This window comes from Athene noctua, chromosome 1 (assembly GCF_965140245.1).
Source record: "Athene noctua chromosome 1, bAthNoc1.hap1.1, whole genome shotgun sequence".
NCBI lineage: Eukaryota > Metazoa > Chordata > Aves > Strigiformes > Strigidae > Athene > Athene noctua.
Genome location: NC_134037.1, coordinates 23,376,932 through 23,394,321, shown reverse-complemented (window position 1 = coordinate 23,394,321; position 17,390 = coordinate 23,376,932). Strand labels below are relative to the sequence as shown.

At 37.1% G+C, this 17,390-nt stretch overlaps 1 protein-coding gene across 2 annotated transcripts in view; it reads right to left on the bottom strand.

The window, feature by feature from the left end:
• The window catches only part of SH3YL1 (SH3 and SYLF domain containing 1), a 48,163-nt gene that overhangs the window by 29,193 nt on the left and 1,580 nt on the right, over window positions 1-17,390 (bottom strand). For both annotated transcript variants that reach the window (XM_074922333.1, XM_074922323.1), the window contains exons 2-5: window positions 6,246-6,356; window positions 5,150-5,263; window positions 4,589-4,653; window positions 1,328-1,440 (exon numbers count right to left, since the gene is read on the bottom strand). In XM_074922333.1, the coding sequence (XP_074778434.1) occupies window positions 1,328-1,440; window positions 4,589-4,653; window positions 5,150-5,263; window positions 6,246-6,356 (403 nt within the window). The remainder of the gene's footprint in view (window positions 1-1,327; window positions 1,441-4,588; window positions 4,654-5,149; window positions 5,264-6,245; window positions 6,357-17,390) is intronic.

The following is a 17,390-nucleotide window of genomic DNA, read 5'->3' as shown; positions in this document are numbered from 1 at the left end:
TACACTTCTAGGTCCATCACTCTGAATGGCAACCCTGCCCTGAAGCATATTGGCTGCACTCCCTGATTTGGTGTCATCCACAAACCTGAAAAAGATATTTTGCATCTCCTCCTCCAGGTCACTGATAAAAATCTCAATCAGGAGAGGTCCCAGAAGAGTCTCCTGAGGAATTTCAAAGAAACTTGGCTTCTGAGTACAACATTTACCACTGTTCCTCGAGCCTCATGATCTGTTTTTTCACCTATTTGATAATCTGCCCCACCCCGACACCTAGGCCACCGCTTGGACACAGAGATGTTTCAGGATAGCATACTGAATACCTTTGCAAGGCAGGTAACATTCACTGCGCTCCCCTGATCCATAGATCTCTCTAATCTGTGGAACAGGTATTAACTTTTTATTTTCTCAGAAAAGATGAAAAAACATCAGTAAAAACTTCATCAGAAAAAACCCAAAGGCATAAGGAGGCACATGTCCCATGAGCAGAGTCTGAGGCAACTGGGCTTAGCAAAGAAGAGAAGAGAAGACTTAGGGGGAACCTAAAAGAAACCTTTAAGTATTATCTATGAAGAGGCAATTAAGAATATGAAGCCAGGGTCTTTATAGCAGTGTATGGTGGAAGGATAAAAAGCTATGAACATAAAACAAGAAATGTTTTGACTGGATGAAAGGCAAAGCTTTTCACCATGAGGACAGCCCAACAGTAGAGCAGGTTGCTCAGAGAGCCTAGGCAGTCTCCATCTTTGGAGGTTTTCAAGAACCAGCTGGAAAAAAAATGCCTGAGCAACCTGATCTAAAGTCATAACAGATCTTGCTTTAAGCAGGAGGTTGGAGTAGATATATCAGAAGATCCTTTCCAAGTTAAATTATTCTGTGATTATATCATCTCATACTTCAAAGTAAACTGGCTTAACCACTTAAGATTTAAAAGTAATTGTTTGGTGTATATTTTATTTACTGTCAGGCAGATCTGTGGTGACAGAAAGCACAGACCCACAGGTTAATAAAAATAATAGTTGTCAGGCACAGTAGCACCTGTGCTCTTTATTGAGCCTAGCCAAGCAGTCTCCTGCAAAAAGAGAATAAATCTCAGAACACTTTCCTTCTACCAACAAATGTCATTATCAGGAAAGAAAAAAAAGCAACAAAAAGCAACAAGAGATTGAACAGGTGTAACACTACAAGAACAATATGGCCCAGTCAACATACAGGTTTCCCAGGTTGTTTTGTAACATAACAAAAAAAGCCACATCAGTGTTTATATACAGCTTTAAAAATTAACTTCCATATTTAAATTTACCCCATATTAGGAAAGTATTTCACTCACCTCCCCAGAGGTCCAATTGCCACAGTAAGATTTCCTCCAAGTGTAAGATTTCCTCCTTTGGCAAAAGCTTCTACCGCTCTTTCATGATTCAATATTATCACTAAGTCTGAAACCTATAAAATATCAAATAAAAGTACCATGCTTTTTAAGAACTAATGGCATGGGAGAAGTATCTTCTGTATTGCAGGAAAACAGGTGAGAGTATCGAAGATATCCCCCTTCTGCAAATGAAAACTGGCTCCAGATCTATCAAGGTTTTAACTGAAGTGAAAAATCTCTTGTTCTCTCAGAGAATTACTTGCTTTCTTGTAAAGGAGTCTTTTGAAACAATTTTCATAACAAATCGATTCTTTTTCTACAAAGTATTTTGAAACTAAAAATCCTTTCACTTACCTTTTTATTCAAATTTGAATGATTTTTTTTTTTTCAAAATGCTGATATGGTCAATATGTGATAAACAACAGCAGTAACAGAAACACTATTTTAATTCAGAATTTCCTGATTAACAAATTTTTATTTGCTATGGCTTTTGCAAACAATTATGAAGGTGTTTTTAGATGTGAAGAGAGATCAGATTAAGGAAATAATTTTGAGCCTTCCATAACTGAACTAATAACAGCAAGACAGAACTTAGTAAACAAAAATTACTGTCTAAAGAATAAACACCAAGAGATACAGGTTTTCCCATTACTGACAAAATTTTATTTCCTTGACCGAAAATAAGGGGTTTAATATATATATATATATATATAAATCCATGTTTAAGTTTTTAAGACTTTAACTTTTAAGTTTTTAGCCAGTTTCTTCACAAAACTATTGAAACAAATAACTGAAGAACTATCAAGGTATTTGAAAGATTCAAATGAAAAACAGAAAAAAAAGAAAATCACTATTTTTAAAACGACTTCATTTGCCTAGATTGTGACACAAAATGCAGGTATCAAAGAACTAGTACTACTAGTTAATTTGATGCCTATTACCATCAGTACTGTAAACCTATAACTCTTTGATTTGTCAGATTACAACAAAAGTCTCCTAAAACTGTTTTTCCCAAACTAGGAAGCATTTTAAAGAAGGAAAAAGTTTTTCAAACACAAGCATGATCCCATAAAGATCACTATCTTACCTGAAAGATCAGTAAACACACTACATGTATTAAAAATTACTGCAGCAGTACCAGCCTGTTCAACAGAGTGGATTACACTTGTAGTTTAGTGTGATGGATTATCAACAGATGATGGATTTTCAACAGATATATTGACTACCCAAGGACTACTGTGCCTGATCTTTCATCTGACGGACTTGACTGAAAGCCAGGTTCAGAAAAAACTTTCAACTTACCCCAAATTCCAAATAATGACAGCAGGGAATACAAGAGGAAATACCAGATTATTTGCAAAACAAGGCTGGCCCAGAAGTATTACACACAGCGTAAGAGAGGCTTTTATTATTAGCCTCCTGGTAACCTCCACCCTATCCCAAACAAAAGATGGCTGACAGTAGCTTCTGAATCATCCAGGGATGGAGAGAGAATGTCATTCAGGGTGCTGCTACCCCCTCTTACCCATTAAGAGTATGATTCCACAGCTAAAGCCAAATGAATCCATAGTGAAAAAACCTTCAAGGAAAGCATTTAGATGGATTTTAAAATTAATCTTTAATTTGAGGTACCAAGTTGTTTTACTATGACTTCTGAAGTCTCTGATTTCTTTCTGGTTGTTTAAAACCACCCATAATTACTACTACAACTATGCCAACTATAATCTCTCCTACAGGAATAAAATTCAACTGATTTCTAAAAGGTTTATGCTTATATATGACTAAAAGAATGCTGAAACTGGACTCTGGGCTCCTAAGCCACTTAGGTATTTCTGAATAGCATCTTTTCCCTAGAAGAAATAAGTAAGACTGTGTTATAATAATGCTAGTAAGGAAACAGTATTTTGTAAGCTGACTAAAATTTCAAATGAAGGATAGCATATTGCTCAGATAAAAACACCCTCTCAGAAATAGCTTCTGTTGAAATTGAGTAAGTATCAATAGTAAATGGTTACATTATCTAAAATATCAGATGGAGATGATTAAAGGAAAAGTTTCATAGAAAAAGTATGCAAACAGTCTGTTTTCATTGTAATAAAAGCAAAAAAAAAAAAAAAAAAAAAAAGAAACCCAAACTAAAGCCTGGGGCTTAAACTCAGTGTTTTGTAATGCATTCAGATCCTGTAGCTATGAAAACCAAAGAAAAAAACCTTACAAAAATTAGTAATTTTGTATTCATAGCATCCTTTAAAAAGTGCACAGCAATAATGCCTGAGATCACACAGTAAATAATGAGGATACAAAAATATATTGAACTGTTGCTCATTATGTGAGTGCTGGCTAACTGGCTGTCAGGACAGGGGTAGCTGGTTAGTTGTCGGAGATACACTGGGAGCTGGTGTGGACCACCCAGACCATCTATGCATGGATGCTTCTGAAGAGCACATTCCCATAGCAAGACATCTTGTTGGCAGCACATTGTTACCTCGATTTTCTTTGGACATTGGCAGAACAGAAGCTAAACACAAAGTAAAGTAAAGGACAGAACTGGAGGCTAGGGTGGGAACAGGAAGGAAAAACAGTAACAAAAAAGGGTGAAGGAGCAGGGAGGAAGAAGAGACAGGAAGCAGAGGCACAGCGCTGTCAGGGCTCAGATCAACAGAATTTCTCTGAAGATGCCGAGAGTCCCTTACTTAACCATTTCTGCTGAGGAGGCACCATCAGTTTTGATGCTCCCAAGCTGAAGGGTGAAGTCAGTAATCACAAGTTTGAGTGGGAAATGCATGAGGTACAGTAACATTAGCTAGGCTTCATTTTACTCTACCTTCAATTTCTTTCACTGTTTCTTGCCAGATGGAGTCCTTGTGCTCTTTAAATAAAGCATGTGATACAATATTAAGTACAGGATACTTTTAACTAACTCCAATTGACTTATATGTGAACACAGTGACAAGATGATTTTCTTCAGGGAAAAATCAAGTCTGCTAGAAGTAAGAAACTGAGGAAGCAGCTGTCACTCATTTTCATCTAAATTTCTCCAAGCAATTAGACTGATAGGATCAAAATCCCTATTTTGTTTGTCTTGTATAAATGATTTTATAACAGATTTTTTACACAGAAAAATAAGATTCTGCTCTTTCACCAACATTTAGATCTTTGTCAAAGCATTTTAATTTCTTGCAAAAATAGTTACCAACAAGTATTTCAAGTGCAAAATTATACCTCGATTCCAATTTCAAATCCACCACCAAGGCCAGCAATTCCTATTGCAGAAGGAGCAGACCAGGCTGTCATGCAAAACAAGAAAAATTTACAGAATTTTTACCACGTTACAAGAAATACTCAATTTATTATTACAGTTTAAAAAAATCCTAACAAATTCTCTATGTAAAACTATGTTCAAAACCATTACAATGGAATCACATAAATAGACTGGTTTATCCCACAGGAAGGAATTTAAGAAATACAAACCATCATGATCTAAGCAAATCTTTGTTATAAATTATTTATCATACAGTTGTCCACAACTGGATATAATTCATTCTTCTAATGAGTTTTAAACCATATGTTTTTATATTTCATCCTTTTCTACAAAGATAGTGAAAGCATTTACTTCTGGTTAAAAGTAGGTACAAAATTTTGAAAACATCTTTCAAATTAAATGTTGTCACCTACTGGCTTGACTCCTCACACATCTCATGCTTTCATGTTATGAAAAGAAATAATGAAGAAAACAAAATTATTTTTGTTTTAATTCTCTCATGAAGGAAAATATCCACTTACTTCCATTAGGAAGACGAGCTAATACAATTCCACTTCCTCCTCGAGCCGTCACCAAAAATCCAGCTTTGATAACAGACAAAACTGCAAGGCCTTTGGCTTTAGCTATTACATGAGCTGAAACAGGAAAATCATTCATTCAAGATCTTGTAAGAGAAATTCTAAGAGAAGGGGAGACAATTTTGAACACATAAGAGTCATATTATCAAAGCAAAAACTTAAAGAAAACTGTAAAAAAGCTGAACCAATAATGACACCTCCACTCCACAGTCAACCACCCAGCGCTGCCCTGTGCTGATCTCTACGCTGCCACAACTGCTTCAGCTATCCCAGTTAGCTCATACAGAATTAATTTGCTTGTTGACACGAATATTGTGTATGGCTACCCTTAGCAAGATAAAGAGGCAGTAAACAGTTGACATCCATGTCTTTACAGATTTTTGGAGGAGTCTGAATTTAAAACACAGTGACACACAGCAGCCTAATCAGCTTAGATCATTAGATAGTGTTTGTGCCAAATAAAGTGTCATCATCCTGCAAGTCTTATACAGACTTTCTGGAACACAACAGTTATAAATTCAAAGCCACAACCAGCAACACCAGATGAAGCAAGACACTAGGAGAAACACAGAATAAGAATTGCAAAAATAAAGAGGACAGGAGCAAGTAAGAGTGCTTGATCAGTATCAAAGGGGAAATGCACCCTGATCTCTTTCCTTCAACTTATTTCCATGTAGCTAATTCTAATAAACATAGATGTTTGAGAACCAGAGCCACTATTCCAGGTTCTCCCTTAAGAACAGACATTCACAGGGCAAGCATTAGACTGTTCGTCCACCCCAGGGGTAAGCCTTCCCGTGCAGATACCCTGTAGCTATAAACGTGCAAAAGATCTCTCCCAGTAAGTAATCTCTGCCTAGAACAGAGCAAACCCAACCCCTTTATTTCCAAAATGTTTTCACAAAAGTTATGACACCCCAGATCTTCATTCCTCTCTAAATTAAGGTCAGTGAAATCAGGCAATTGGTAAAAAGTGCATGACTGCAACACCGGGGAGTGCTGGAGATTTCAGCTGAATCAAAATATTTACTTTACTCACGAGGTATGATTTTATCAGGTCCATTTCTGGAAGTTATTTCTGTAAATTCTCGTAATATTTTAGCTGCCTTTTTAGCTTCTGACTTCAGGTTTGAAGGTATAGGGTTATTCACTGTAAAACATGAAAGAAATAAGAAATTGTATCTATGGTCAGTTCAGGATAGCTCATATAAAAATAGAAGTGTAAGTTGTATAGCAAAAATGATTCAAACCAGACATGGGGAAACAGCAAATTTAAGAAGTGATCTTTCTGCATCAGACCCACATTTTGTCTCTGATGGTTGTAACAGAAGACACCACTTATGAAGTGCACACAAGTCCGGTTCTTTTCTGCAATCTCTTCCCCTTGTACTTCCTCAGAATCCAAACGGGAAACAGCAAGGATGTTGTTCCCGTCACTATTTATCTGTGGGCTTGTTGCATATGAATTTGTCTAAAACCTTTCCAACCCTGCTGATACTCTTTGCCTCCAGAACTCCTGCAGCAGCAGTTCATTACCTGCTACTTAAAGAAATACTTAATTTGTTTTAAATTAATCTACTAGTTACAGTGAATGCCTGCTAGTTTAGGTCTCATGAATTTTGGTGAACAACTACTGCATTCAACTTATCCACTACCTTCACGCTTTTATAAATAGCCACAGCCCCCCAGCCTTCATCACCCATTCAGGAGTCCCAGCCTTTTTGGTTTCTCTTCAAGGTAGTTATTCCATCACTGATCACTCTAACTGCTGTTCTCTGTACCACCATCAATTCTGCCGTCCTTCAAACTGCCAACTGTTAACCAATGAACACTAAATGGTCAACATCTCTTCAGATGATTTCTCTTACAGAGCTAAACTTGCAGGATGCTTTGAAAGTGAACAAAATTCTTTTTCAGACCAAGAAATTTTCTTTAGAAATATATTTCCTGTTGAAGGGCTTATCAATATTTTCTCTCCGATGTGATCCAACATAAGCACCTCTGCAGATTTCAATGGAGGAAAAAGCAGGGATTAGGGATAGACTATGTTTGATTTATAAAGCTGTAGACTACAGTAGCAAAGAGAGAAAATCTTGAAATTTACCCCACAAATCCATGAGATCATAAATTCTACAGAAGTCTTAATTCCATCTAGATCTACCAGATCTTTTGTCATTAATCAACTACTGAACAGAATCATGTATTGTAAGATATTAATACTCTGCAACAGTATAAATACCACTTTATGTAGGAATAGTAACATTTCACCTGTAGATGTGCAAAAAGATGCCTTAGTGCAGATAAAAAGACAGAAGTTAGTCTTGAATCTTAATCTACTAAAATCCTTCAAAGCTACCACTTAAATTATTCTTGTTTTCCTGTCTGGACATATCGACACCCACCATTATCAAGTTTATCAGCAGCAAATTGTCCTAGTAATACATGCATATATTGTCAGACCAGAGATGTATCTAGCCTCATGTCTTGTTTCTGAAAAGAACTAGTGAAAGTTATTTCCATAAAATTCTACTGTTCTTAAATTCACAAAAGCATAGAAAAGACTGTGCACAGAGAAACAACTTTCAGTCAAAGGTGGCCCAGTTTTTTAATTGGTGTTCCCTGAACATTCATTCACCTCTTCACTCTGGGCAACATTCCCAGCCAAAATCATGAAGGTGAGTACTAAATACATTTTGAGATTAAATCAATGAAGCTTGGAGAGCAATTCAGCTCTGGCCAAGTGAAACACCTAAGAGCAAGTCAGCCAAGTTTCTGTCCAGGGTCCGTTGACTAGAACAGGAATTACGCCTCTGCTTTTCAACGTGAAGTATAGTCCTCTAGTATGTTCTCCAAGCAAGAAGGAAGATTCCCAGAAAAAAAGATTTTGACAGCTGAGTCTCTGAACTACCTTCCCCTGTGAAAAAAAGCTTGTAGCAACATTTGGCTTCCGTGAAAATGCAGCAGGTATAACATTGGAGAGTTTGAAGTGACAGCAGACATCACAAGCCTGTGCAGAAATATCATCCTTTCTGGGAACAGAAGGAAATAGATGCATAGAATGCAACAGACTCTAAATTCCATTGCAGTAACAGAGAGAATACATACTAATTCTTCCATTTCCAGAAATTAAGACGATGGACAAGTCTCTGTGTGTGAAAGGGCAGGTGAAGGTGCAGCACTAAACTCTAAGACCTCAGAACCTTCCAAAAAAGCTATTAGCGTGTGCATTTTTCTCTGACTGCAATGGCACTAAAATTGTAAGTCAGCTTGCAGGAGTTTTGAATATGCATTTCTTCCGTGGTTCGCCAGGCTGGAACCTGGCTACACGAACACAGCAAAAAGAGTCCAGTGTAGCACAAACAAAACATGAGCACACAGTCACTTTTGGTAGATTAACAAACCGGGCTAGAGCAAATGTCTCCATTGCTTCTGTTGTTTGTACTTCATATCACATTTTCAAGGTCAGAGGGGAAAACATTACCATCATGTTGTAAGAGAAAAACAGGGAGATTTTTGCTTTTGTATGGAGATATATCAAGGCAGTCACAAAAGTCATACTGCAACACCATTCTTCTCAAGAAGGCATGAATAATACACTTTTTAGCATATTATAACTTGCAAATAATAATTAATATTGTAACACACAGTGCACGTCCATTTACACAATCAGGTGACCACTTCTATATCTACGTTTTCACTTAAGATATTTTATAAGTCTAGAGGTCTTGATTTTGGGGAGAGTCACCTACCCAGTCTACCCAAGATATACATTTCATGGTGCTTAATTATTCTTACAGTTCAGTAAGATTAAAGTGGAAGATATGCTTCATTTTAACAGTGGTAACATGGACAGTTACATGCCTAACCATGAAGAACTTCTAGTAAAGTGGTCAAGACAATGAAGATATAAGACGTGCACGCTGGAGATAAAAAACATTGTGGAGACAAAAAAAACTACAGGGAGAAACATTACGGAGCAAAAGCAGGCATCATCCAGCTTCTAGATTACAGAGAAATAAAATAAACTTCTGTGCTCTTCTCATTCTCCTCTTTCTTATCTTTGCATGCATCCCTTCTCCCCCCTTGCTTCTCTCTGACCAATCTCAGAATTTGGAGGAGTATCTCCAATACATTATTCTTACTACTAAAAATGGAAAAAAGAAACCCCCTCATATTTCAGACAGATTAGAAGAGAAATCCCTTAGCTAAACTAAGAGATGAGATGTTTTCAGAACTAAAGTCTGCAAACACAAACAGATGAGTTTAAAAAAAAATAAAAAAATTCACTTTACAGTTTTCATGTGCATTTTCAGATTCAGAATTGCTTCAGAAAGATTTGATGGATTACCAGAAAAAATTGTGTGCATGTTTATGTGCACGTAGGAGTTACTATTTAAATGAAGACAATTCAAAGCTGAACTTTATGAGCCAGCAAAAGTAATACTGTTACTACCTCACCGTCTCTTCAACTCTCAATACAGAATTGGTTTCAAATTCAGGTTTTGACCAAACCTTGGGGCAGGAGGGAGGATGTCAAAATAACCCTTTTCAGTGTTTAGTTTGAAAATTTCACAAGATACCTGCATGATATTCCTACCTGGCTTATTCTTATCCTGATGTGGCTATTTAGGAAGACATTAGGAAGAAATTCTTTACAATGAGGATAGTGGTTTTACAAGCAGGCTGCCCAAAGAGGTGGTAGATGTCCCATCCCTGGAAACATTTAAAGTCAGGCTGGACAGGGCTCTGAGCAACCTGATCTAGTAGATGTCCCTGCTCATTGCAGGGGCGGAGTTGGCCTAGATAACCTTTAAAGGTCCGATACCATTCTATGATTCTATGATTTATCTGCACTATCATTCTAAACATTATATTGTCAAATGCAAACTCTGCACAGAAAAATATAATTAACTAAGCAAATAAAAAATTACGTATTTCCACTCCAATCCCTCTAAAAGGGTAATTTTTGTGCCACGTGGTGTGAGGTTCCTTTATTACCAGGGAATAGGGGAGATGGAGAGAGAGTCCTCATCTAGCTGTACACCATAATAGTAAGCACAAGAATAACCTAACTTCCCATCCTCAAAATAACAGCAGAAACCTCACTTTCTCCTCATGTTATTTGTTTCCTGTATCAATATTGCTTCTGCATCCCTTGGGTATCTGCAAGAATTAACACTTCCATTGCCCCTTGCTTTTTCCCTTCCTGCCACAGGCTGAAGCAATGCAGGATTATTTTTCTGGACTAAAATCCAGCAGGAGGATTTGACAGTAACATTCTGTCAGTTACTTTGCATGGAGTCACATTCATGAGCTTTCAGAAATGGGCTAAGAAATGGGTGATATTTCTAAAGCACAGCAGAGATACAAAGGGGAGAAGAGGGAAGGAAAAAAGGAAGAGGTTGAACACACTGCCAACTAAAGAGCTCAAAGCTACACCATGTAAAGAAGTGTTACAAGTAAAATGACTTACATCCAGATTTTAATTTGGACAGCAATAGGTATGAAAATTAAAGTGACTTTAACTGGCAAGCAAGGATATCTAAAACAGAAGGGTTTTAATAATAATGGACAGGATCAATAAACCAACTGATTAAACACTGCTGAAAATCAACACAGTTACTTAGAGTGGCTATCATATGATTCTTTCCATAGTGGCTCATTTTGAGTCCCTTCATTTACTTCCATAATGTTATGTAGATACTAAGGAAGTGGCAGGATGCCTACATGGGTCTTGAGGAACTGATGACTTGTTTAAAAAAAAAAAAACAAACAACAAAAAATGCAAAACCAAACAACAAGCCCACACCTTGACCTTAATTATGTACAATATGATGCTCATTAAAGCCTGGCTAGACCCCCATTTTGCTAAGATTGCTAGAGCCATGGCAAAAAAAATCTAATATTTTTATCACTGAAGAAAGGCGAAGGTCTGGCTCTCCCTCTTAGGCTATACCACAGTCAAGATTTTGTTGACAGAATTCAAGATTAAAGAAGGACACAGATGAGAATCAACACTAAAAAGGCAAAGTTTAATGGTTAGCTATATAGTATGGGTCAGGTCTCACTCTTACTATTAAATTTTAGATCAGTTTCATAAAACTTTGTCCAAAGACAAAGAACATTATGTTTTTTCAGTTAAATAAACTAGTAAGTGAAAAATTGCACAAATACATCAAAGACAATTCAAGACTCTTTTTTTGTTTGTTTGTTTAATTAAAAAAAGTAGTACATGGAGGTTTGCACTATGAAATGGTGGTGTCTGTCCCAAAATATAACAGAAATAAAATGGCTAAAGATTATAGTGAAGGTTAGAGACAAAATCTTGTTTCTACTTATTTTAATCACTGTATAAACAGACAAAACCGTAAGTGGGATTTCTATGACATCAAAAATGGTTTAAACTTCTCTACACCAATTGTCCTCCTCCTCCTCAAGCTTATCTTAGGATCTGAACTGTAGAATTCTTTTTCTAAAATCTGATTTAATATTGCAAGTCTCTTGAACAGATATTACAGAAGCACCTGCTTTTAAATATACTGTATGAAATATTTATAAATAAGCAGAAGTTCCATGTTCAATTTACCCTTTCAATAACATAAGAAATAATCCTGTAGCACTGCCTTCACTATTAGCTTTTAAGTATGCATATATAATTGTCTGTTTTGTATTCAAGTAATGCTCAGGAAAGAGGTAACCAGGAGCAATAAGACAATAACATCTATCAGGAGGATATACCGACTGATGGATTTGGAATGCCATGACCAGCGAATGCTCAGCTGGGAGCAAACTTCATTTGCACTCCTGCTTGTTGTTGAAAGGAGAAGATATTGAGCATATGTGAGTCAGCAACACAAACCCCATGGGGGAATATCACACCAAAATTGATTAACTGCTTAATTTGTAGGCTTATGAGGCAAGTGCGTCAGCCTCTGATTTACATTCTGACTAACAGTAATAATGTGTTGGCTGAACATTTGGTGAAATTACCAGAGCAAGGTGTAATAAAGAATAAATAAAGCCTTTTTACTTAAAAACTATAGCTAATTCTGATAAGTCAAAATTGTGCTGAATATGAACAGATGAAATAAAGTATGGTGACATGAGAACCTGAAAATCCAAAGTACAGTTTCAAAGAAGATTGATCATAAAGTGGAGACAAAGCCTTACATGCAGATTTCATACATATGTTGCCCATGTCGGTATGAGCTTTGATGTATTTGGTGGAAGGTGGTTTTGGGTTTTTTTGGTTACAAAACCAAGAAGAAACAATGGCAAATACCTTCTATGAGCCTCTGACAGTAATTCAGTTCTTCACTTTCACTTCACTAAAAAGCACAGAAACAGCACAAGAATACATTAAATAATACATTAAAGCATAGCTGATTTGCAAATACCCATGGTTATAGCAGCAAAAGCAATGCTAAAAAGCCTGAATGAATGGAGAACATTCAAAATTATAATTAAGAACACTCATAAACATGGGAACTAACATAGACAAGAAAGGTTAAAGGAGAATATCTAATGGGAAAGAGAAACCTGAAAAGCAAGACAGTGCAGTTGCTGGAATAGAACCTGAACAAGAGTTTTCAGTGCAGCATTACAATTAAAGAGATGAATGTAATTTTGGTTTCACAGATGTGTAACATGTTGGTACTGTGGCAGCCAGCTCCAGCCTTGGGATTCACCTGGTACTTGGAATTCCGAGAACAGCGTGCAAGACGTGCATTGTAAGCATTTTGCCTAACCCAAGAAAAAGTGAAGCAATACAGAGCAGCGGATGATGAGCAGCAGACTACGTTAAACATGTCTCCACCAGCCTCCATCCATTTACTACTTCCAACACTTGATGCCAGTGGTAGACAGCAAAGCAGCCAGGTCAATGAAATGTCAAGAAAAGATCTGTGGAGCTCAAGGAAATAGATGCAGAAGTTAAACAGGAACCTGGAAGAAAAGGGTGGAATAAAATAAAGGCAATAACCACTCCCTTTGGTTGAAACCCAGCAGGCTTCTGTTGTCAGAGCCTGAGCTCCTTACTCCTGGTTTTGGAACCAACAGCAACAAGCAGATACTGTTTCCTTGAGACTCCAACAAGCATGAAAGAAGCAAGCCTCAGAATGTGTACTTTGATCATCCTGCTGGAAAGCACTAATGGTAGGGCAAAAAGGAGTCTAGGAAGGCAGTAGCAGGGAATGAGAAAGTACCAAATAGAGGTTCATGCCAATTGTCTCTTGTATAATTCTGCCAAAGGCACCTGGAGAACAGCAAGGGAGACAAAAGACAACAGAAAATACATCCGTATAAGGCAATGGAAGCAAAGTTGAAAAGGATAAAACAGTGAAGCCTTACACTAATCTCATGTATGTCTACCATGCTCCTTATTACTCGGATTCCTGAAATTTTACAAACCTTTCTACAGTACCGTTCTTCGACAAGCTTGGTGTGAGTAGATAGTGCTGTCAGAGACATTAAGAGTTATGGTAGTGTACAAGTACTAGAGCAGGAACTACATGGCCTTGCAGAGTGGCAGCTGAGCTGCACTGGAAGACTCTAATGTGTGCTTTCAAAACCCTAAAGGTTTTTATACTGTGAATTAACTACTCTTTCCTCCTTCCCCACCCTGGGTAACAAGAAGTTTACTGGATGGTACTTCATTAAACTGGAGGGTGTGGGAGAACAGAGCAGAAAGGTCCACTGAACCTGCAGCTTATAGAAAACAAGGTTGGAAGTATTGCAAGGTTCACCAAAGACAGATGGAAATATAAGAACAATCAGATTTTTATTCCCAAACATTAGAATGAAGTGAAATGGTGCTTAAAAAGAAAGCTGAAAATTACACACACACACACACACCCCCCCCCCCCGCCTACTCTTATCCATGTTAAAACCAGCCTGTTTTTCCTTGTTTCACCTGCAATAACCTGCTAAGGTTAGCTGTTGGCAACAGCCTTGCACAGGAAAAATCTCATGAGCATACTAAAGTGACAACAAATTCAGCCTTCAAGAACTCAAATACGAAAAAGGTATGTCACTTAACTGAAGAGAGCACCTTTTCTCAAGGGAAAATAGCCCAACAATTATATTTCTCTAAGAGGAGAATTTCACAGACATTTCTATCACTACATAAAGCTATTTACAGTGTTTTGAAGATTTTTTTTTACAGAACTGGGGAGAGAGCTACAATAAGAAATTCTTGAATTTATCAAGCTTACAATTTCTGAATTTACATATATATATTTCTATATTTAAATCATAGTAATTTGAGGGGGAAAAAATGCCAAATGCAATTTTAAAGATTAGTACTGTTGAAAACCTGTATGGAATCTTTCATTGCATCTGTATGCTTATTCCAAGACAACTAAGAAGTCAAACAACAACGACAAGAAACCCAGTCATTTACATTTGGATTTTGGTATGCAAATACACAGTATGAAGTCAGAATAAACCCTACAGAATCACAAGTCTTTATTCAAGAAAGAACCACTTCAAACACAGAAGTAATGGAGATAGGAGAGCAGATTTCTCACTTTGTTCTCATCTCTGTAAACCTGTGGTTCTTGTTGGGTCTTCTTCTAATATATTACTATGAGCTATGGAAATCAAACTACCTCTGAAGATAACTTGAAGGAATCCAGTATTATTGGAAGCATGTAACTGTGGTAGCTCTGAAGCTGGAGAGGGAAACTGTCTCACCCACAATCTGCACTTGTGTTTCTTCCACTATTAGCCATATTCAAAGGCAAATCGCTCTTCAAAGCCTTCAAAAGCACCTAACTTTGGTTCAGGGCTTTCTGCTATGACTTTTAAAAAGTAGAAAACTTCTCCTTCCTGGTCAAGTTTTTAACGTGTTGTCCTCTAAACACAGGGATTTTGTAAACTTAAGCTTATGGAGATACAAACTGAAGATGTTAGCTGATGACCTTACTGAAAGCAAAGCAAAATTTATTTGAAATGTAGCAATTACATAAAATAATACATCCAAAATAAGCTTAGTCTCTACACAGGCTATTTGAATAAATTAAGTTGTATGAAATGTGATAAAAGTATTTATGCATGTTAACTAAGTCACTGTGAATACTGTCATGCCCAAAAGCATACAAGGTTTTTGGTGAGCTGCTGGTGTTGACAGGCTGCCTTTTTGGATTTTGCTACCAATTACATATTGAGCTCCCATGGTCTGGAAGTACATATTTTTCCTCTGGAATATCCATTTTGTTAATGCTAAAAAAATCCCAGAACATGCAATCCCACCTGCCCATGTCCACAGTTTTACTGTGTGCACATTTTTTATTAGTTTTCTCAACAAAGAAGCGAGGATTTACTTAATCCAAACATAATGTATGTAATTTGGTAACTTAATAGGAAATCAGTCCTCAATCCCATTTTGAATTAACTATTTCCCTAAGGAAAGTCAAGGAATTTGAAAAAAACCCTGTAACACATAGAGCCACCCACATTATTAAAAGCATTTGAGTTAGGTTCCCAGCAGTTTCTGCACTGAAATCAGCTTGAAGGAAATTCTAATTAGTGATGCTGAATTTCCTCTCATCCCCTACAAGGATGAACTTCCTGATGAGCTGGAATACAGGAGGCTAAAATGATACTGACATAGCCGAACAATGCACTTGAAAGAAAAATGTGTTCCCTTTGTATATGCAAGATGTTTCAACTCCTTATTTCTAAGGACCTGTGCTGTGTGAAGACAGTCACTGAGGCACAGCTGAATTGGAGGATTTGTTCCAAAAAGCTCATCAGGCATCTGTTCAACTGCATGGGAGGCAAAGCAGTGGAACACCTGTAGCTAAAAGTCTTCAAAAATCCTTGTAACTTTCAGCAATTACAAGAATGCTAAAATACCGAGTCCACAGTTCTACAACTGAGTTGTAGCCTTTGTACTAGGAGAAAATAAATACAAGGAGCATGGGGAACAAATCACTCAATTTGTACAAAGATAGTCAGAAAACAGCATTTTCAAGAATACAGACAGTGGTACTCTCTACAACAAGCACCAAAGGCAAAGTTACCCTGGGGGTTGTCTGAGACTAACAAGTAAACTCTTCCAAGAATTTGTACTACCAGAATTGCAGGTTTTTGTTCGAAACACGCCACCACACCTATCCGCCCTGCCAGCCAAGCCCTGGGAAACTGTCTACCTGAAACCCTTTTAGCAAGGCTTTCATATACACTTACTGTAATATGTTTGATGTGTAAACCAAAGGGTGCTGCCCACCAAGCAAGATAAGTAGCATGACTGAAGCTAAGTCAGAGGTAGGAATTCAGTTCTGCCTGTCTCTCCTCATGTTAACGCAAGAGTTGGTATGGTATGTGAAATTTATACATGGAGGTAAGGACAAAATCACAACGGGCATCCCAGCTTTGGCTTGCTAACTCTATTTTAATAATGGAGAATACACTTCAAGGCAATCCAAGCAGGTAAAGTACATTAACCTCTGCAGAAGAAAGCTTGAACTAAAACAAAGCCATGCTTTTCAGAAAAAAAATAAAATCCTAAACCCCATCTTGTTTATCTTCTCACCAGGGAAGAAGCAGAGAGAACAAAAATGTAACACACCCACCCCAATATGCACTACACAATAGCCCTGTATGCTACAATGACCTACATGAAAAAATATTTGGGTACCTTAACAAAATACAGACTCCAGCTATTTCCTGCAGAAAATAGTCAACACTTCTATTATTAAAACTGTCACTATCATTCTGACCCTCTCATTTCCCCATTTCATAGATATCCCAATTCCCTATGTGCATGTGTCAAATTAAGAAGTTACTAATTCCTACAATGAATTAATTTCAACAATTAATCACACAAGAAACATTTCTTCAAACTAAAAGGAATAAACATTAAAAAAGTGTCAGCACTTGATGTTTATTAATCAAGAGTTTGAAGAGCCCTGTTTCTACCTAAGCTTTTAGATTGTCTTGCTCACAATAGCACTTCTCTCCCACTAAGTCATAGAACCTATTCTCCATAGCAGTCTTGCATTACAGGCTCTTTTACAACAATGTAATGGATGTTTAAAAAACACTCAAAATATAGAGAGCTTAACACATCAGAAATAGTAATTCTTAGTGGTGAGAAACCATGACACAAGCCAAAGAACAATGGTGAATTCTGTCACAGCTCAGTTCAAAGGAACAAAGTTGACATTAACTGAAGAAGGTA